Here is a 21,344-nt window from a genome sequence, read left to right as displayed (position 1 = left end):
CAATTTTTACAATTAATTCTGTTTTCTGCTCATTTTTGTTCTTCAACAAAAATGATGACTTCCAGGGCCACTGTCCAGCACTGCTTCTTCAGATATGATCAAAGCCTTGTGCTGATATATTTGGTCTACCAGACTGGTGTGGGTAAAGCATACCAGTTTCTGTGATAACCAACAAAGGGTTGAACCCCAGCTGCCTTTTAAGTTCCTCGCCCCCAGTTTACACACCCTTTTCACCTCCTCTCATGAACCTTTCCCTCATCTTAATGTCTATCAGAGAAGAGGGTTTTAACACTTACACACCCTTGGGAGATCTAGTAAATCACTTGAATGAAAGATGGGAGAGTCCTTGCAATGACTGGCCCTGGAACTCATCATCGACACCACAGAGGATGTCATCAAGTCGTGAGTAGAAAGTGTGATTCCCAAACTTCCAGCTGTCTTCCAGCACTGATTTATTATTATTTCGATTTTAGAAGAAACAACTCAGCTGTAATCTCTTTTAATTCTAGCCTAGACAAAATATTCCTCCTACATAGACCATATATTGCATTTTAGTAATATACCAATACAGTAATACACAGGGTAGTGTCGTCGTCCCCCCCCCCCCCCCATTGTGTTCTTTTAGTGAATACTGTGGTTTTAATGTACCATACTCTCACCACGGGTTAAAAAACAATATTGCATATCAGAGATTAGCACAGTAACTGCTGCAACAGCAGAGCAATTAAGACATTCAACATTTATTTTGTTTTGCCTATAGCATATAACTCTTCAGTAGCATTAGCAAAACTTCTACAATCAATACTCTCCTTACCAGACTATGGATAGTTGCATCAACAAAATATGCCCTTATAATTACTGCCTTAATAAGACTGTTCAGCACCATAAAGAAATATAGGTTGCTTACCTGTAACCGTATTTCTTCGAGTGTCCATCTGCGAAATTCACACCTATGGGTTTTCCCTCGCGCATGCGCAGAAATCCGGAACATTCTAAAGTTTAATGAATAAAAAATGATTATTCTAAGCTCCGCCCACCTCCCCGCCCCCTCGGTATATATGCCGTCGCATGCGGCTGAGAGGTAGTTCCCCAGCGCTAATCGCAGCTAGGTCTATAGCATGACAGAGGGGAGGACGGGCGGGTTGTGTGAATTTCGCAGATGGACACTCGAAGAAATACGATTACAGGTAAGCAACCTATATTTATTCTTCGTGTCCTCTGCGAAATCCACACCTATGGGTGAATAGCAAGCTACTGACCTGGAGGTGGGTCATGCCACGCAGGAAAAAAGGACAGCTCTGCCAAACGCAGCGTCTTTCTTTGCTTGTATGTCCAATTTGTAGTGTGAAGCAAACGTGGATGGAGTAGACCACGTAGCTGCTCTACAGATTTGGTCCAACGGGACTCCACGAAGAAAGGCCTGAGAAGTGGACACTGAACGTGTTGAGTGGGCCACAATATGAGAAGGAGGTTCTTTGTTTGCCAATTGGTAAGCTAGACGGATTGTTGAAACAATCCACGAGGCCAGCCCTTGTGAGGATACAGGGTGGCCTAGCATGTCTTTTCTGTATTTCAAAAACAACTTAGGGGATTTTCTATAAGTGGAGGTCCTATGAAGGTAAAAGGAAAGAGCCCTCTTAACATCGAGGGAGTGTAATGCTACCTCCAACGGGGAGGATGGGTTAGGAAAAAACGCTGGCAGAATAATATCCTGCGACATATGAAAATTCGAAACAACTTTGGGTAAAAACGTAACATCGGTCCGGAGGACCACCTTGTCATCATGGAACCTAACATAGGGAGGGTCAGAGAGAAGGGCCGTAAGCTCGCTCGATCGTCTAGCAGACGTAATGGCCACAAGGAATGCCGTTTTCCAGGACAAGTGGGAAATGTCATTGGAGGCCATGGGTTCAAAGGGAGGTTTTGACAATTGTGACAATACTAGTTCTAGGCTCCACTGAGGGGAAGGAAGGGAGGTAGGAGGGTGAACATTTTTATAGCCCTTGAGAAACAATTGAATCAGGTGATCCTGAAAAAGGGACGGCAAGCCGGACTTTTTGCGATAGGAGGATATTGCTGCTATGTAACACTTAACTGAGGAGAGGGAGAAATTTTTTTCGGAAAATAGCACCAGGAAGTCCAAAACCACAGGAATTGGTGCTGAGAAGGGTGTGTATCCCACTGTTCGTGTAAATTTTTCGAATGATGACCACTTATATAGATATGACCTCTTCGTGGTCGGTTTATGGGCGGCTAAAATTATTCGTGAAACTTCGTCCGATAGGTTTATTGTGGTCTGATCCTCCACGCCGTCAGGGAGAGGGAGCGGAGGTCTGGATGGAGGACTAGGCCGTTCTCCAGAGAGAGAAGGTCTGGAGTCAACTCGAGGCGGAGGAATTCTTTGTTGGAGATCTGGAGGAGAGGGGCAAACCAATGCTGGCGCGGCCACCAGGGGGTGACTAAGATGCAATCTGTCTTGTCCTGAATTATTTTGGCTATGACAGGGGATAGGAGAGGAAGGGGTGGGAAGAGATAGAGTAGGCCTGGGGACCACTGGAATAGGAAGGCGTCTCCGAGACAACCTGGGAATGCGCGAGGGCGGAGCCTTGCGCAGTAGAGAGGGCAATGCGAGTTCGCAGGGGACGCGAACAGGTCTATCCTGGGAGTGCCCCATTTGTGGGTGAGGGCTCTGAATTGTGTGTGATGAAGTTGCCATTCGTGATTGTTTTTGGAGGACCTGCTCAGAGAGTCCGCTAGTGTGTTGTCTTGGCCTGGTAGGTGGATAGCTGTGAGAAGGACATTCCGCCGAATGCACCATTCCCAAATCCGTGTCGATATGGACAATAGTGTTTGGGAACGTGTTCCCCCTTGCTTGTTGATATAGTATTTGACTGCAGTGTTGTCTGTCACAATCTGTACTTTGTGGTTCGAGACGATGCGGACAAAGGCTCTGAGTGCCTTTTCTACCGCCATCATCTCGAGTGCATTGATGTGGAACTTGCGGTCCTGAAGGGACCAATGGCCGCTTATTTTGAACCCCTTGAGGTGCGCTCCCCAACCTGAGCTGGAGGCGTCGGTCGTGAGGGACATGGATGGGTGAGGTTGGATGAAGGGCATCCCTGATTGAACATTGTACTGATTTGTCCACCATGACAGGGAGTGGAGGACGGAGTGTGGTGGGTATAAGATACGGGATTGAGGTTCCCGGAGGGGGTCGAATGATTTGATGAACCATCTCTGAAGTGGTCTCATCCTCAGACGGGCGAATGGGGTCACGTTTGTGGTAGATGACATGTGGCCAAGTATGGATTGGATGGCCCAAGCCGAAGCTCGTCGAGATTTTTGGAGGTTCAAGACGGCTTGCTGAAGATTGAGGAAGCGGTCTTCCGGGAGGAAAGCTTTTTGGAGGTTGGAGTCTATCACGGCTCCTATGAACTGGATTCTTTGTGTTGGGATGAGATGGGATTTTTCCTGGTTTACAACCAGACCCAGGTCCTGCAAGAGAGACAAGGTGTAATGAATATCGTTGCACAGTTGCGTCCTTGAGAGAGAGCAAAATAACCAATCATCCAGGTACATAAAGATCGTTATGCCTTGTTGGCGGAGGTGTGCAGCTATAACTGACATGCATTTTGTGAATACTCTGGGTGCAGCGGACAAGCCAAATGGAAGAGAATTGAATGAGAATTGGGTGTTGTGTACCGCAAAGGTCAAGAACCTGCGGTGGGATTCTCTAACTGAAATGTGGAAGTAGGCGTCGCGGAGGTCTACTGTTGCTAGCCATGATCCTGGTGGAATGAATGGAAGTATGTTAGGGAGTGTAACCATGCGGAATTTGCGTGGTGTAATAAAGGTGTTGAGCCTACGAAGATCTAGGATGGGGCGTAGGCCCCCATCCCTTTTGTCTATCAGGAAATATCGAGAAAAGAAACATTTGTTGGAATCATGAGCAGGGTTGACCGATATGGCTCCCTTTTGAAGGAGAGAGTAAATCTCTTCCCAGATCTCCTGGGAGGGTTGGGTGAGGAGAACTTTTCCAACAGGCGGGTAATTGTCAAACTCTATTGCATAACCTCTGTCGACTATGTCTAGGACCCAGGCGTCTGTAGTTATAGTCCGCCAGGTTTGTAGAAAAGGTTGTAATCTGTTTAGGTATGTAAGTGGTAGGGTTTGTGTGGGAGGATGAGTGACAGTGATGAGAGATGTGCTAAAAACGACGTTTGTTGTTGTTAGAAGGTCTGGTACCACGGTACTGACCTCTGAAAGGGAGTTGCGGGCGTCGTGGAGTTGTAGACTGGCCGTAAGGTCTTTGTCGTCCTCTGTAGAAGGAGGTATTGTAGGGTCTGGTGTAGTAGTGAGGGCGGTAGTAATATGAGCCCCATCGCTGGCGTTGATGAGAATATGGTTGTTGGTCATATTTGAAGACCGTTTGTTTCATCTTATGAGAATGCTCAAGTTGTGTGTCAGTTTCAGGGTTGAAGAGACCTGCCTCATCCATAGGAAGATTTTCAATAAGGATGCGTTGAGATTGTGAGAGGATAGCAGCCCTTAACCAGGCATGGCGACAAAGGGCCACCGAGCCCGCAATGAGTTTGCCTGAAGCATCAGCTGTATTTCTTGCCAGGTCCTTTTGTAAAGATGATAATAGGAGGGCTTCTTGTTTAAAGGCCAGAGCCAGTGGTTGGTCGGCTGGTGGTAGCAATTCTAGATAGGGTGATATTTTGTTCCATAGGTGAGTTTGGTATACACTCATGTACACTCCATAATGAGCCATGCGTGCGAATAGACACGCCGAGGAGTAAAAAATTTTGGCCATAGAATCAAGTTTCCTTCCCTCTTTGTCAGAGGGGGAAGTTTGATTTGTTTGTACAGGTTTTGGTTGAGCATCAGTCACAATAGAATTTGCTTTAGGCATTTTAGATAGCCATGAAGCTGAGGATAAGTCAATACGGTATAAATTTTCTGCCCTCTTGGGAGTTGCCGGGATCATAGCCGGGGCCACTCCTGTATTTTTTAGAACTTTTAGTAAGAAGGGTAAAGTGGGCAACACAGTGGAAGTGGGTTGTTGTTGTTCAGTAGAAGTGAAACATGGATCTACCACAGTATCTGTGGGTTCAGGTGTAGCAAGGTTTAGGGCCCTGGAGAGTCTTATCAGAAGGGCAGAGAATTTTTTAAACTCTTCTAAATTCTTAGGAGAGGGGTCAGAGTCTGGAAGTTGGTCATGGATAACTGGGGTGTCATCAGTGGATTCAAGGTCCACTGTCTCAGCTTCTTGTTGAGTCTGAATGAGTGGGTCCTGGAGGGGTTGAGGAGGGTCAGGTTGAAGCTGTTCATCAGGAGGATGAGAGAGTGTGGCTGTTGGGGGGACATGAGGGGGTTGTGGGTAGGCAAAGTGGGGTGGATAATGGGCATTGTAGTCCTTAGGATTGGGGGGGGGGTGGGTAATAGAAGGGATACATAGGATATGGTGGTGGGGGAGGGTAAAGATGGTAAGGGTAGTCCTGGGGACTATAGGGGTGATATTGCTCCGCAGGGTGCAATCTAGCTCTCTTGGAAGGGAGGGGGTTAGGAGGGGGCTGAGGGGAAGGAGAAAACTGGCGGCAGCGCGAGGTTTGTCTTCCTGGGGGAGGAGTTTCCTCCGGTGCCGGGGAATCTGGTGGGCTGGGGGAAGGAGGAGGAGAGGCTTGGGAGGGAGGGAGGGGCGGGGGGGAAAGCTGCGTCGAGGCCTGAGCCTGCAGATCCAGTTGCGGATCCAGGAGCTCCAAAGGGGGAAGATAGGAAGGGTCTTCCATATGGAGCATGGTCGGGAGAGGATCTTGGAGCTGGAGGGCGGAACCGGAGAGGTGAGTCATCGGTTCCAGTATAGGGGGACTCAAGGGCTGTTCGCCAGTGAGTTGCCGTCCCTTTTTTTGTTTTGAATTTTTTTCTTTCGTTTTTGTCGCCCTCGTGGTTTGCTTTGAGGGCTTGGATTTTTTTCTTGCCGGCTCTGTTGAGGAAGCGTTCGCCTGGCCCGAATCTCGCCTATCTCCAACACATGGAGAGGGAGGCTGAGGGGGCTCTTGGGCTGGGGAGGAATGGGAGGGGGCTGGAGGAGCCTGGGGAGCCAGGGCACGCTCATAAAGTAAAGCTTTTAATCTTGAATCTCTGCCCTTGCGGGCTCTAGTTGTAAAGCTCAGACATATCTCACATGATTGGGGATTGTGGGCCTCCCCAAGACAAAGTAAACATTTAGAGTGTTTATCGGGCTCGGGCAGAGTAGCCCCGCAGGCCGAGCAGTTTTTGAAATAAGGAGAAGACATGCTAGCCTGCAATAAGAGTAGTCAGCCGGTCCAAGTCAGGAATGGAGAAGACGGGTCAGAAGGCAGTCCTTGGTCAAAAGCAGTAGTATACAGAGAGAGAACGTTCCGAGATGCTGTCTGATTAGCGCGGAAAAAGGAACTACCTCTCAGCCGCATGCGACGGCATATATACCGAGGGGGCGGGGAGGTGGGCGGAGCTTAGAATAATCATTTTTTATTCATTAAACTTTAGAATGTTCCGGATTTCTGCGCATGCGCGAGGGAAAACCCATAGGTGTGGATTTCGCAGAGGACACGAAGAATAAAGAAAAATATATTACGTATTTCATCCCTTTTAAAAAGCTAATCAGAGCCAAAATGGCTAAACTGAGACTACTGTACTTTGGGCACATCATGGCACAATGATCAAAGGTGACACAATGACCTAAGGTACTCATGGCCAAGTATGATTGTTTTCAAGAGGTAGTGTCTTGGCAGTGGATCTAACTGTGGAGACCTATTCTGGATCCACATGGTCTTTCACATTGAAAGCATAGATTTCCAGATGGAAGGCAGTCACAACAAGGATTTGTTTGATGTGCCTTCCTCTTGGCATGTTTATCCATTTTGCTTTGTAGTCATGCCTCTTCACAATTCAAAGCACCGTTAGTAACAGATGCTTTCCAGTTACAATGCTAATGACAACATGATTCAATATGTAAAAGGTCTCTTATTCATAGGTCTCTCATTCATAGAATCATAGAATCATAGAGTTGGAAGAGACCTCATGGGCCATCCAGTCCAACCCCCTGCCAAGAAGCAGGAATATTGCATTAAAAGTACCCCTAACAGATGGCCATCCAGCTTCTGTTTAAAAGCTTCCAAAGAAGGAGCCTCCACCACACTCCGGGGCAGAGAGTTCCACTGCTGAATGGCTCTCACAGTCAGGAAGTTCTTCCTAATGTTCAGATGGAATCTCCTTTCTTGTCATTTGAAGCCATTGTCGAAGGCTTTCATGGCCGGAATCACTGGGTTGTTGTAGGTTTTTCCGGGCTATATGGCCGTGTTCTGGAGGCAATTTTTCTCCTGATGTTCCACCTGCATCTACGGCAAGCATCCTCAGAACTAGTGACCTCACTACCTCTGAGGATGCTTGCCATAGATGCAGGCGAAACGTCAGGAGAAAAATTGCCTCCAGAACATGGCCATATAGCCCGGAAAAACCTACAACAACCCATTTGAAGCCATTGTTCTGCGTCCTAGTCTCCAGGGAAGCAGAAAAAAGCTTGCTTCCTCATCCCTGTGACTTCTTCTCACATATTTATACATGGCTATCATATCTCCTCTCAGCCTTCTCTTCTTCACGCTAACCGTGCCCAGCTCTTTAGCCTGCTCCTCATAGGGCGTGTTCTCCAGATCCTTGATCATTTTAGTCACCCTCCTCTGGACACATTCCAGCTTGTCAATATCTCTCTTCCATTGTGGTGCCCAGAATTGGACACAATATTCCAGGTGTGGTCTAACCAAGGCAGAATCGAAGGATAGCATTACTTCCCTAGATCTAGACACTATGCTCCTATTGATGCAGGCCAAAATCCCATTGGCTTTTTTTGCCGCCACATGACATTGTTGGCTCATGTTCAACTTGCTGTCCATGAGGACTCCAAGATCTTTTTCACATGCACTGCTCTCGAGCCAGGCGTCCCCCATTCTGTATCTTTGCATTTCATTTTTTCTACCTAAGTGGAGTATCTTGCATTTGTCACTGTTGAACTTCATTTTGTTAGTTTTGGCCCATCTCTCTAATCTGTTAAGATCGTTTTGAATTCTACTCCTGTCTTCTGGAGTATTGGCTATCCCTCCCAATTTGGTGTCGTCTGCAAACTTGATGATCATGCCTTCTAACCCTTCATCTAAGTCATTAATAAAGATGTTGAACAGGACCGGGCCCAGGTTCATCATAAGTTGAATTGACAAATTAACAGCAACAACCACATCATTCTGACTTCTTAAAGAGAAAAAAAATCCCATTCTGGTTTTGTAACTAGACCACATGGACAAAAGCTGTTATGATGCATGCCTCTCTACGTGTGTAATTGCTATTTACTGCAAATTGGACTGAAGTTCCTTCAGTTGGGAGGCAATACATACAACATACAAATAATATTTACTAGAGTAAATCTTTTGGGAGTACAACCTATCAGAGAAATTAATGTCTGGAGACAAGAAATGCCCTTCAAGAATCTGAAATAAAATTGACCTGGAACAAAACATTCATCTTCTTGCTGGGGAACCAGCAGGCAATATATGGGGAAGGAGACCAACCATTTTGACAAAGAGATGGCAATTGAGGGGATTCTCTTTTGACAACAGTTAGCATGTCAATAGTTTAGTTTATGCTTATATCTACACAGGTTTTCAAAGCATGATCTACATTAGTTGCTGCATCAGAGTTGTGGAACGTCTTTTTACTTTGGCCCTTTTGTTTACACACAATTTCATGTCTCACTTTTACTGCTGTTTGTTCCTTTCTCTACACTGCTATTTTCATTGAATTTTATAATTTTTATAAGTTGCCTTAAACTACACGAGGAAAAGGAAAACATTTTAAGTTCAGCGAGTTCCTGAGTTATTAAAGCTAATTGGGGTAGACAAGTAAAAATAAAGCATTCATCCAAGACACAATCAGGGTCCAATTGGAATATCCTTGCTAGCCAACAGGCTTGGGGCCTTCTCAACCAAACCAAGTTATGTCAAGAATCACACAACAATCTGATGACACAAAGTCTTTTGAAGATGCAGTGGCCATATGAAATGCTGTGTCAAAAATAATCATTTGTAAAGGAGATCACTGTGCTATTTAAAACATAGCTACCAAAAGTGATCCGATTCTGTTACTTCAATACTATCTAATTTAAAAATGCCTCCTGATCCATTCATACCCTTTTCCCATCTAGCTTTCATGCTATAACTGATCAAAATTCCTGGACATAAGCCTTTGTGACTACAAAATAAAATGGCAGCCATACCCAAACAGCATCCCAAATGGCACAACAGCAAGACTAGCTCAGGGAGAATGGGATGGCAGAGGGGAATGTATTCCTTTCATTTACGTATCATCTTTCTCCCAGAGTGAGACCTAAGATAGTCGTTGTCATCACCATCAAAATCCCACTTTTATGTCTTGATTGAGACACAAAGAGACTCCCAAGATTAGAAATGCAATTTAAAATCTAAAACAAATAAATATTACAATTAAATTAAAAATACAAATAAGTTAAAATCACTTAAAATACTTAAAAGCTGTTAAAGGAATATACAAAAACCCTCTTTTGTGTTCTTTAAAAGCCTGCTGGAATAAAAAGGACCACAGCGAGGGAGCATTTTGGTTTCCCTAGGAAGGGATTCTACAGTTGAGGGGCTGCCACTGAGAAGGTCGCTCTGAGTCTCCTTGTGGAGAGAAGGTCGGTGGTTCAAATCCGGGGAGCTCCAGTTTCTCATGCGGGGACATGAGAGAAGCCTCCCAAAGGATGGTGACCCCCTGGGCAACATCCTTGCAGACAGCCAATTCTCTCACACCGGAAGCGACTTGCAGTTTCTCAAGTTGCTCCTGACATGAAAAAAAAGTGGTGGTGGGACCAAGAGAAGGACCTCTCCTGATGATCTCGGGGCCTGGGCAGGTTTGTGCCGGGAGATATGATCAGCCAAATAGCTTGGATCTCAACCACAGATCATTTTACAGGTCATAGTCAGCACTTTGAATTGTGCCCTGAAACAAACTGGGAGCCAGTGGGAAGAACAAGAATAACTATCGTCCGCTTGAGCAGATAGAAAAGAAAGATTGGCTTTGGGGAGCAAGCAGGCTTCTTGGAAATGAAAGCTCTCAGCTTTTTTGAAATAGTTACCCTCTTTCAGAGCTATGAATCACTAATTTAATTAGACTTCAAAGAAAATGATTAGCGTTAGCAGAATCCTTTCAATATCCAATGTTCGGGTGCAACTGCCATTGCTTAACTGACCAAAACAACAGAATGAGGCATCACCAACCTCAAGGGAAGCCACTGATTTGGAAAAATATGGTTTTTCATAAATGAAAAAATAAAACCAGAAAACCAAAATCCTTAATGAGGACTGAGTGTACTCAAGCAATCAGAGAATGTGGATTGATTGGTTTGTCGGGAGTAATGCAAAATCAGGAGTGGGAGAAGGAATATGAATGAATCATTACAGAGGAAGGCAAAGCTGGGTGACTGGAAAAGTGAACAAAAACTGCACGTTGCAACATCCCTTCAAGTATGTTCCTTCAGGAGAAAAGGAATTTTAAAAAAGAGGAATCCTGCATAGGTTTACACCTCAATCAATGCTTGTCACAGAACATGAACTCTTGCTGCCAAAATCATTAGTAAAATAACTCACTAAATGACAGCTTATTGTTTGTAGATACACAAAACAACAATCCATCTTCCTAATTACGTAATGTGAATTAGGCTCCTGACAGCAGCTTAACTGGATTGGAAGTTATGATTTCTACATAATGCAAGTTCTACATAATGCAAGTATATTGTTATGTTATTTCCAACATAACAATATACAATAATATCCTTTTATAAATACAGGCAGCCTTCCTTCTTCATGGATTCTGCATCTACAGATTCCTCCATCCATTGTTAGAAAAATATTCCAAAACAAAAAAAAAATCCAATAAAACACACATTTTTTTCCATTTTTTATAAGTATCAACACGTTACTACACTATTGATGGAACCTGAGCCATAGATGTTAGCATCTATTGGGGGGGACGGGACTAAAAATCAGTGGATACCAAACAACTAATGCAAATATATCCCAATAACTTGAATTGACATTTACCAGCACAGCACTGCAGCAAAAAACCTAGCTTGATTCTATAACAGAAACCTGTTGGAAAATAGCCATTAAAATAATAATAAAGAATCCCTGGTTAATTTTCTATTTCCCTACATGCCACTGCCTGTTAAGAAGAAACAAAAAGTTGCTAGAGCAATTTAATTGTTGACCCCCGTTTACATACTTGTCATCTATACTTCCACTTATTGTGTAGGTCCCAGCTAACTTGACTGTACTTCTAGTCACGTTAGGTGGGACGCAGACACATAGCAAAGGCCAAGGTATCCTCGGCAAGACCCTCTGGCTCTCCTCCACCATTGCTTAGGTCAAAACACGGCCTTCACACAACCCTATATCCAGCCTTCCATGTGAAGTATTGAAGACCTACTAATAATCTTGTTTATTGAGGTCATCATGGATGGGTAAGGCATAGCTCCTTCCTGGTACAGGTTTACAACCACCACAAAACCCCGTAGGATTGCTTGCCCCACTCACCGCTGCCAAAATAAAGAACTGCCTGAAAAAGTACTTTATTTTTAAGACCACAATTTTATGATTTCAAAAACAAGGTTTGTAGTCCCGACATGACTTGGTTGCAAGCAGATTTCATATTTCCAAAATGATTAGTCTGCTCATAAACAAGCATATAGCGAATGGTGGAATTTGTATTGTACAAGCCTGTAATAAAGGGGAAGGAATTGAACAAAAATGGACAAAATGGTCAGATTTCAGAAAGAGATCTACTAGCATAAGATTCATCTGCCAATTTAAGATCATTTCAAGGGGTTCTGGCCCAACTTGCCTGTCCAAACACACCTCTCCTTATGAACCTTCCAAGACTTTAAGATCGTCTGGGGAGGCCCTGCTCTCGATCCCGCCTTCATCACAAGTATGGCTGGTGGGGACGAGAGACAGGGCCTTCTCAGTGGTGGCCCCTCTGCTATGGAACGCCCTCCCTAGGGATATCAGATTGGCCCTCTCCCTTTTAACATTCCAGAAAAGAGTCAAAACTTGGCTTTTTGAGCAGGTGTTTGCAAACACAGTGTAACAGACATAGGAAAATGGAATGGTTGGACGATGTGATTGGACAATGTTTTTACAATGAGACCCTAATGATATATGTTTTATTGACTATGCTATGGTTTTATATTATCTTAATGTTTTTAATTGTATTGCAATTGTACTTTATGGTCTTGGTACTGACTGTAAACCGCCCGAGTCACCTGTGGGTTGAGAGAGATGGTATATAAATGTAATAAATAAATAAATAAATAAATAAATAAATAAATTTCACTTCTCTCACTTTAATCTTGCCTACTCACAGTGACCCTTTTAGTCAAACCACAGAATATGACCCACCAATCTCAACATGTTGCCATTTGAACACAATATTTTTTCAGAAATATCAATCACCAGTAGATGAAAATTACATACCTGTTTTCTCAAATATATTTTCTTGAGACTGGGCCAGCGTTATAACACCAGCAACTGTATCTCTTACTATCTGCTCTTCGCTTTGCAACAGCTGCACAACACACTTCCAAAGGAGCAGCGTATCAGACAGACCTGAATATTGACAAACAAGGATGTTGTGGTGATGTTGAAAACCCCCCACATAGTTTGACATTTGTTTAATTAATGCATTAGCACATAACCTTTTCTTTCTTCTAAAGACTTGCGCAATATATATATATATATAGGGCAATCAGACAAATTAAGAAATATTATTACACATTTTGGTGCAGCAGTTTATAGAACCATAGAGTTAGAAGAAACAATAAGGGCTATCTGGTCAAGACCACATTCCAAGACAGCATATTCCACTGTTGAACAGCTCCTAACATCAGGAAGTTCTTCCTAACATTAGCTCTCTTTTACTCTGCTGAATCCAGTGCTCTGTATCCTGTATCCCAAGTATGTGTTTTGTTTTGATGGTGAAACAGAGATGCTTGATTTGGCCGATTTCTTCTCAGTCGTGTATGTGTGTTTGGTTATGTTCCTAAAGATCAACTCTGACATTGTAACCCTATTATTGTTGCACCTCAGCCAGAGTTCACCTTGCCCTTAGCTCCAACCAGGACTCCAAAAGCAGTAATAAAACAGAAAGTACAAATAAAAAGGGAAAATCACCAAAAGGGATAAGAAAGGCAAAATCCAACAGGTAACCAGAAAAGATAGTTAATAGGTAAAAGGCCCAACAAAGCTGGTGAGTAGTAAAAGACTTCAAAGGCAATAATCTAAATAATCCAAAGGCTACAGAAAAACTAGAGTCATAACATGAGCATAAATCCAGGGAAACAAGAATCAAAACATGAACATGAATCCAGAAAAACAAGAATCAAAACTCTCAAGAACTTAGGCTAAAATAGGAAACAGGACTTGAGATCCTTGCTATCAAGCAGCGTTGCCTGATCTGAATTCTCAAAGGGACACTCTCTAATTTAAGGGCCACAAAACATTAAGGCATTTCTTTGACCTTGACTTTCTGGCTTGTGAGACTTTCTCTGCTCTTCCTTCCCAAAGAGCCTTTTGGATTTCCTGAGCTTGATGTTTTTCTCCCTAAGATCAAGCCTGATATGCCTATCGAACACACTTCCTCTCAGGCGAACTATCTCAGCCTTCCAGGCCTTTATCAGGAGTTGCTAAACTACTTGTAGTGAAAAGTTGTCTCCACCATTCACGGTATCTCCCTGTCTGCTGGACTCTGAAACAGTTTTACTTTCAAGCCCCGTCTCACAGACAGAATCTTGATCTAAAATCCTCTCATTTCCCTCAGTGAAAGAACCATCCACCTCTCTCCCAGGCCCTTCAGGCTCTGGAATCCCAATCCCCTCATCTTCATCTGTCTGAACCACAACACTTTCAGGGTTTTCTTGGGAAGACTGATTCACATGAGGTTTGCCATTGCTTTCCTCTGTGCCCGAGAGAGTATGACGTGCTTAAGATCACCCAGTGGGTTTCCATGGCTGAGCAGGGATTTGAATATTAGTCCCTGAGTCTCAATCCAACACCCCAACCATCACATTACGTTAGCTCTCTTTTATTCTGTTGAATCCATCCTAGTTACTTACCTAAGAAAAGCTTCTGATTCGCCAGGAAAAGAGGCGTAATGCTCACAAGTATCTCTGCTGCAGACAATTTGAGATCCATTTGCTGTTCATCTCCACAGTAAGAAGTGACTATTTCAACCCATTCTTTTACCTCTGATTTCACATCCTGTTAAAATAAACTATTCTCATTAGAAATCATGAGAATTTATTGTAAGAATCATGCAATTGTTGAATAAATTAACAGCTAAAGCAAGATCTTCAAATATTTACTATAAAATGAACTAAAAACTGCAACATTCAACACTACTGCTTTCTAGATAATTCAGTTTTAACAACAACAACAACAATAGCTAGACATAAGGTACGTTAACAAACAAAAATTAAAATTAAAGTGCATGAATCTGCACTGCATTTCTCCATCAGTGTTTTGTGAAAAAATATTTAGGAGTCTTCCTGGAGTTCTTTGCTTTTGGACAACAGTCACAAACTCCAATTTTGCATGTATGAAGCAAAATTGTCAAAATGAAGAGAGTGTTTGAAGCTCATCCCACAGAAAGGAAATTCTTAATATTTTAAGCAAAGCAAATTTCATGCAAACATTATTGGCAAACTAAATTTCCTTACCTCTTGCCAATTTTGTACAAGATGGATGACCAACTTTGAGGCAAACTTAAGGGCTATACTTTGAATTTCAATGCTGAAAAAAAGTTAATAGAGACACACAAAGTTAACAGTGAAATACATATTGCTGTAACTTTGAAGTGTATGTCAACCAATAATCGTCCTAGCGGCAAATACCTCCTCCTCCACACTTGTTATTGATATTATGTTCTGTTAGCTGAAGCACAGGATGAAATCTTGCCTAGTTCAACACGCTATGCCTGCTCTCCAGCTGAATATACAACCAAATGAGTTTTTTTTGCATAGTCATGAGGACGTTGTGCTGTACTCTACTGACAGACTAAATTCTCATCATATTCGAATACCTAAACATGATTTGTAAGTTGGCTACGAAACAGATATGTAGTTTTGGGTTTTGGATCAAATATAAGAGCAAACAGATGCACTTTTCTCTGCTCGTTGGGCTTTTAAAAAACTTCACACTAAAGGTTGCTACTTCTGTGCTCTGAAAATGTTGTGCTAAATGTGTTTCTTTTAAAGGAAAATAACAACCTTAAATGCTCAAAAACAAACTGAGATCTGTCTGACATCAATTATCAGAACAATAAGATTTGCACAGAAATATTTTATAAGGTTTGGAAAACTTTGGTGGGATAGGTGCTTGCCATTTTTTAATGGACAGTATGTTTATAGATGTCTGGCACTTTCTTGGGATGGGCCTTTTTCTTTTCTTTTCCTCTCAATATGTCAATTGTTACTCTGCACAGGGCCAGAAAAAATGCCTTGCTTCCTCAGAAGAGATGGAAAACCAGAACAAAAGAGCAGCTGTGTCCATAATTGTGTTTCCCCATGGTCAGTAAGTCCAAAATCAGAACATGATTACAAGAATATGTTCCTAGTCATATTCCCTAAGGAATACAATTTCTAATCCTGGGCGTTATATATAGCTCTCATGACTATCCATCCATGATCTAAATCAGTGGTTCCCAACCTGTGGTCCATGGACCACCAGTGGTGCGCAAGAACTAAAATATGGTCTGTGGCTCCACCGTTACTACACCATTGCAATGAGAGTGAGTGGTCTCACAAATTGACCTTCTTGTTTCATGAATAAAATATAATCAAATATAATGCCTTGACTGGAAATAAACATTTTACAAATAGGTAAAATATAAAACGGCTAGATAGTATACCTGTCAGAGGTATTTGCAATGTTTGTAGCCCAATGCAAAAAATCCTTGGGACTCATAGCATCTTGGATTTTTGCAAGCAGATTCTTAAGATCCATACAGTAGAGAACCTGCAATACCTATAACAATAACAATCATCACTAGGTTAAAAAAAGCCATACCCAAATTGGATCTGAAATTATTACAAAAGGAAAGGAATCTTTGTCTTTTCACCTTGCAAAAACATTCTGGCTGCTTTTCGTTGAAAGATAGCCTAAGAAGGATCTCCTCCAAACCAGACTGTAGACACAACAGAACATTTCCTCCTTCCGTTACATGTTTACAATTTGCTTGGTTCAACCACATCAGGATTGCATCTAAGACCAATAAACGTACTTCACGGAAGTCAGAAGTCAGCAGATGTGCAACTGACAAACAAGAATCTGGTCTTTTTGCTTTGATAAGTAAACCACTGTGTACAAATCCAGGATCTGTAGTTGATGAACACATAGATATGAAGAGCTTGGTAAGGCTTTGAAGATGCTGAGCAAGTCCTGGAACTGCAGGAGAGAGGCTGATGCCCATTGCCAGTTCAGAATCTGAGATAACTTCTCCGATTTTCTCCTCAAATCTGAGCAGCTCTGTCCCTGGAACAACACAGGATGGAGGTGGTTGGACGAGGAAGGAAATACAAAGACATTCTTCAGTTACTGCACATAAATACTCAAAACTCAACCAAATGCAACCACTCAAATTCCAGATTTCAACAGATTTTTTTTTTCATAAATAAGAAGACATAACAAATCAATAGAAGTATGTTCAACGTATGGAGTGCTAAGCCAGAAAAATCCATTTTACCCAAATCCAAATGAACCTTAGTTTTCAGAATTACATATTCAAAGATTGTTCTAGATCAGTGTTTCTCAACCTCCTTGATGTCGTGACCCCTTAATACAGTGTCTCATGTTGTGGTGACCCCCAACCATAACATTATTTTCGTAGTTGCTTCATACTGTAATTTTGCTACTGTTATGAATCATAATGTAAACCTGATTTTCATTCACTGGACCAAATTTGGCACAAATACCCAATACACCCAAATTTGAATGCTGATGGGTTGGGGGGATTGATTTTGTCATTTTGGAGTTGTAGTTGCTGGGATTTATAGTTCACCTACAATCAAAGAGCATTCTGAACTCCACCAACAATGGAATTGAACCAAACTTCCCACACAAAACTCCCTTGATCAACAGAAAATATTGGAAGGGTTTGGTGGGCATTGACCTTGAGTTTTGGAATTGTAGTTCACCTACATCCAGAGAGCACTGTGGATTCAAACAATTATGGATCTGGACCAAACTTGGCATGAATACTCAGTATGCCCAAATGTGAGCACTGGTGGAGTTTGGGGAAAATAGGACTTGACATTTGGGAGTTATAGTTGCTGGGATATTTAGTTCACCTACAATCAAAGAGCATTCTGAACCCACCAATGATAGATTTGGGTCAAACTTCCCACACAAAAGCTCCATGACCAACAGAAAATACTGTGTTTTCTGATGTTCTTTGGTTACTCCTCTGACACCCCCTCTCAACCACCCCACAGGGATCCCGACCCCCATGTTGAGATGCTTAAAGAAAATACTTTATACTTCTATATCATAGCTGGTTAAAATATAAAAATTATCATTTTTAAAGCTATCCCTCCATACTTACAAAACTACAAATGTTCATTAAACTCACTATAAGTATTAGGAAAATTAATATAGGAAAAAGGAGTGGGGAATAATAATAATAATAATAATAATAATAATAATAATAATAATCCTTATTTACATCCCACCATTTCTCCAAAAACCAATAGGTATTTGACAGAGCGAAAAGACCACCATCGTATTAAGTAGTAATTATCCATTTTCTAAAGCTGTTCCACATCCAAGTTTTTAATTCTTTTCTAAAGGTAGCTAGAGGTGGAGCCTGTCTGATTTCTTTAGGGTGAGCATTCCAAAGCTGGGGGCCACCACAGAGAAGGCCCTTTCCCTCCTTCCCATCAACCGTGCTTGTCAGGGTGGTGGTACCGTGAGAAGCCCCCCTCCCCCGAGGATCTTAAGGCCTGAATTGGTTCATCAGGGGAGATGCGGTCACGCAAATAGGTTGGACCCGAACTATAAAGAGCTTTATAGGTGATAACCTGCACTTTGAATTGGGCCCGGAAATTCACAGACAGCCAGCGGAGCTGCTTTAACAGGGGAGTTGTGTGCTCCCTGTAACCAGCTCCCATTAGAAATCTGGCTGCTGCTCTCTGCACTGACTGCAGTTTCTGAACCATCTTCATAGGCAGCCCCACACAGAGTGCGTTGCAGTAATCCATCCAAGATCTAACTAAGGCGTGGACCACTGTGGCCAGATCACACTTTTCAAAGTATGGGAGCAGCTCGTGCACAGGTTTCAATTGTGTGAAAGCTCTTCTGGCCACTGCCGACCTCTGAGCTTCAAGAGTCCAGGAGGACTCCCAAACTGCAGACCTGTGTCATCAGGGGGAGTGCAATCCTGTCAAGTACAGGTAGCCACCCTATACCCTGATCAGTCCCAAGATTGACAAAGAGGACCTCTGTCTTGTCAGGATTGTTAGCCCTCATTCAGCCCATCACAGCTGCCAGGCACTGGTTCAGGAGCTGAGAGGCTTCCCTGGCATTAGGTGGAAATGCATAATGGAGTTGTGTGTCTTCTGCATACAGATGGCACCGAACTCCAAAATTCCAGATGATGTCACCCAGCAGCTTCATGTAGATGTCGAATAGCATGGGGGATAGTATTGAGCCTTGCAGGACACCATAAGTCAAATATGTCAGAAAGAGAGGAGTAATTCTATTATGTCTTTGATTTTTTTTTACTATAGAGATGCGTTTTGAATGATTTCATACATATAAAGGTTGATTATCTGAATCTACCTTTTTGTATTTGAAGTAAAGAAGGAACACTGAAAGATTTCTCAATCAAATTTTACCACGGGGTAAAGTGAGACAACCATTGCTCTTAGAATCACAGTGCTTTTATGTTGTTTTGCATGGGATTTTTGGAGATGATATTAAACAGCCAAGATCATGTTCTTTTAAAATACAAGGAGGTTTCAAAAAATAGAAAGTGATGGCAAAATTATGTATGTATGTTAGCCAGGCCTAGAAGTGGGTGTTAGCAACTGTTAGCCAGGTCTAGAAATTGGAGAGACGAAAGAAAGCTAGAAATAGAAGTTGAGCTGAAATTGCAGAAGATGAATTGGAAGTAAAATCTGAAACGAAAGAAGTGAAGAAGAAGAAAAGCAGAGCAGAGGCAAGTAGGCCAACACGAAGTAGCTCAAAAAAGCAGTCAGAAGCAGAAAAACAGCCAGAATATGGGGCTTGATTTGTGGGAGAACAGTTTAGGGAGAAAAGCTTGCCAATAAGTCTATGCAAAGAACTGCTTGCCTGGAACGGAGAGGAAGAGAAGAGGAACAATTTAAGACCGGTATTTCTTAGGAACTAGAAAGAGCCGGTATGGGCAAACCCAGGCCCAGGGGCCAGATGTGGCCCTTTGAGCTCTTTTCTCAGGCCCCCCTTTCTTCCACTGTCCAAGTAGCATGAGGACACTGCAGCCCACAGCACCCTCATGCTGAGAGGAGGGCCAGGGCAGTCACACGTAGACTCAGCCCCAGCTCCTGGCAGACCCTCTTCTGGCCAGCTGCTCCTTGCTGGCATGCTCCCCTTCTTCCTGGCCTCTGTCCCTGATGATAAGGAGTGCAATAAAGCCTGGACGTCAAGTATGGCCAGGAGAAGGCCTTGAGGAACAAGGCACACATACACAGGCACACCCAAGGCAGGACAGTGGGATGCCACCACTATATATAATATTTCTTTGCTGCCACCAAATACTTATTAAGGTTTCTTTTGCTGCCACCTTCTATTGTTTCACAGGCCACCTCCTTGCCAGAATGTTTAAGAAAACACACAAATTCTTCAGGTGGAATGATACAAGAATATGTTTATTTGGTTCTTGAACAGCAAAGATGCATAGTGGTTTCAATAATCTGTCAGGCTTTACTTCTTACAGAGAATGGTCTTTTAACTTGAGTTTCTTAAAAGCAATGTTCCACACACAGGAATGCAAACAGGTTACTTTGAACCTTTTGAACCCTCTCTCCACACCAGCACTCTAACACTATAGAGGCCTACTATATTTCCTTCTCCTTCTCCCTGAAGGCTTTAACTATTTTCCTCAAAGAGGTATCTTTCTAACAAACAATTCCCAAACTCTTCCCTCCTTCTCCTTCAAAACTCCTAACTAACTTTTCCAACATCAGACTCCAAAACTGAACCTAAATTATGGATGCCATAGCTTCTTCTTCCTCCTCTCTGGCTTCGCCCATCTCCGATTGCTAAGCAACTCCTCCAATTGCATCAGCCAATCAGACTGTACTTCCAGCTATGAAGCTGCCTGATTGCTCCACCCCTCTGCTCTCCTTAGCTTTTCCAAGCCAGGCCTGTCTACAGCCTTTACACCAACCCTGTAAGGTAGGCTAATCCATTACAAGGAGCATGACTTCTCTACTGCTTCCTCCACCACCTTCCTCAAGGGCAAGTTCCCCCTTGGAAAGTCGCTCTGGGAAGATGAACTGCCCCCCAGGAGGGGTCTTCAGGAGGCGGCCCATGCTGTTGCCAGAAGAAGGAGCAGGAAGGAAGGAAGGGAAAAAAGACATCCCTGGGTAGTTGCTTGCCAAGAGGAGGATTTGACATACCCTGCAGGCTCTCCTTCCCTTCCGTTCCCTCCTGCTCCTGCTCTATTTCCAAGGGGGAACTTATCCTTGAGGAAGACAGCAGCAACAGAGGAGTAGGAGGGAGAGGAGAAAAGAGCTCCCTCCCGGCCCACCCATCCCGCTCTGGCCCGCCATGCAGCCCCCAAGTTAGAAAGTTTGCCCATGCCTGGCTTAGAGGAATCCATGTAGTCTTCCTTTCCATATTGCTCAGTAGGGACTTACTGTAAACTAAAACAAACTATTTCCCTTTCATTTTAGGATCTATTTGTGAACTCTAATGACGCAAATATTTTGTTTTTCTTTCTATATTAGATTAATAAATCTTTTTTAAAAGTTATTATTGTTGTGACTTGAAGTTATGCTTGCCCACCCCATGATTAAAGCCTTACCACATTACCCAAAATGGGATTCATTTGTGGAAATTAAAAGTTTGGGGCAACGTTGGTGGAAACTGCTGCACAAATAAAGGAAATAAGGACACTGTTGCAAAGCACTGTATATTTCACTCTGCTCATGAGACAAAGCTAAACTAGATATCTGCCCATTCATATCCCCCCCCCCCCGCCGCCAC

General features: G+C 43.0%; 1 protein-coding gene across 3 annotated transcripts in view; it reads right to left on the bottom strand.

The window, feature by feature from the left end:
* Window positions 1-21,344, bottom strand: part of THADA (THADA armadillo repeat containing) — a 166,796-nt gene that overhangs the window by 22,097 nt on the left and 123,355 nt on the right. For all 3 annotated transcript variants that reach the window (XM_060754384.2, XM_067463631.1, XM_067463626.1), the window contains exons 32-36: window positions 16,219-16,631; window positions 16,009-16,124; window positions 14,819-14,891; window positions 14,216-14,360; window positions 12,579-12,710 (exon numbers count right to left, since the gene is read on the bottom strand). In XM_060754384.2, the coding sequence (XP_060610367.2) occupies window positions 12,579-12,710; window positions 14,216-14,360; window positions 14,819-14,891; window positions 16,009-16,124; window positions 16,219-16,631 (879 nt within the window). The remainder of the gene's footprint in view (window positions 1-12,578; window positions 12,711-14,215; window positions 14,361-14,818; window positions 14,892-16,008; window positions 16,125-16,218; window positions 16,632-21,344) is intronic.

Source organism: Anolis sagrei, chromosome 1 (genome assembly GCF_037176765.1).
Source record: "Anolis sagrei isolate rAnoSag1 chromosome 1, rAnoSag1.mat, whole genome shotgun sequence".
NCBI lineage: Eukaryota > Metazoa > Chordata > Lepidosauria > Squamata > Dactyloidae > Anolis > Anolis sagrei.
This window is presented reverse-complemented; position numbering and strand designations above follow the sequence as displayed.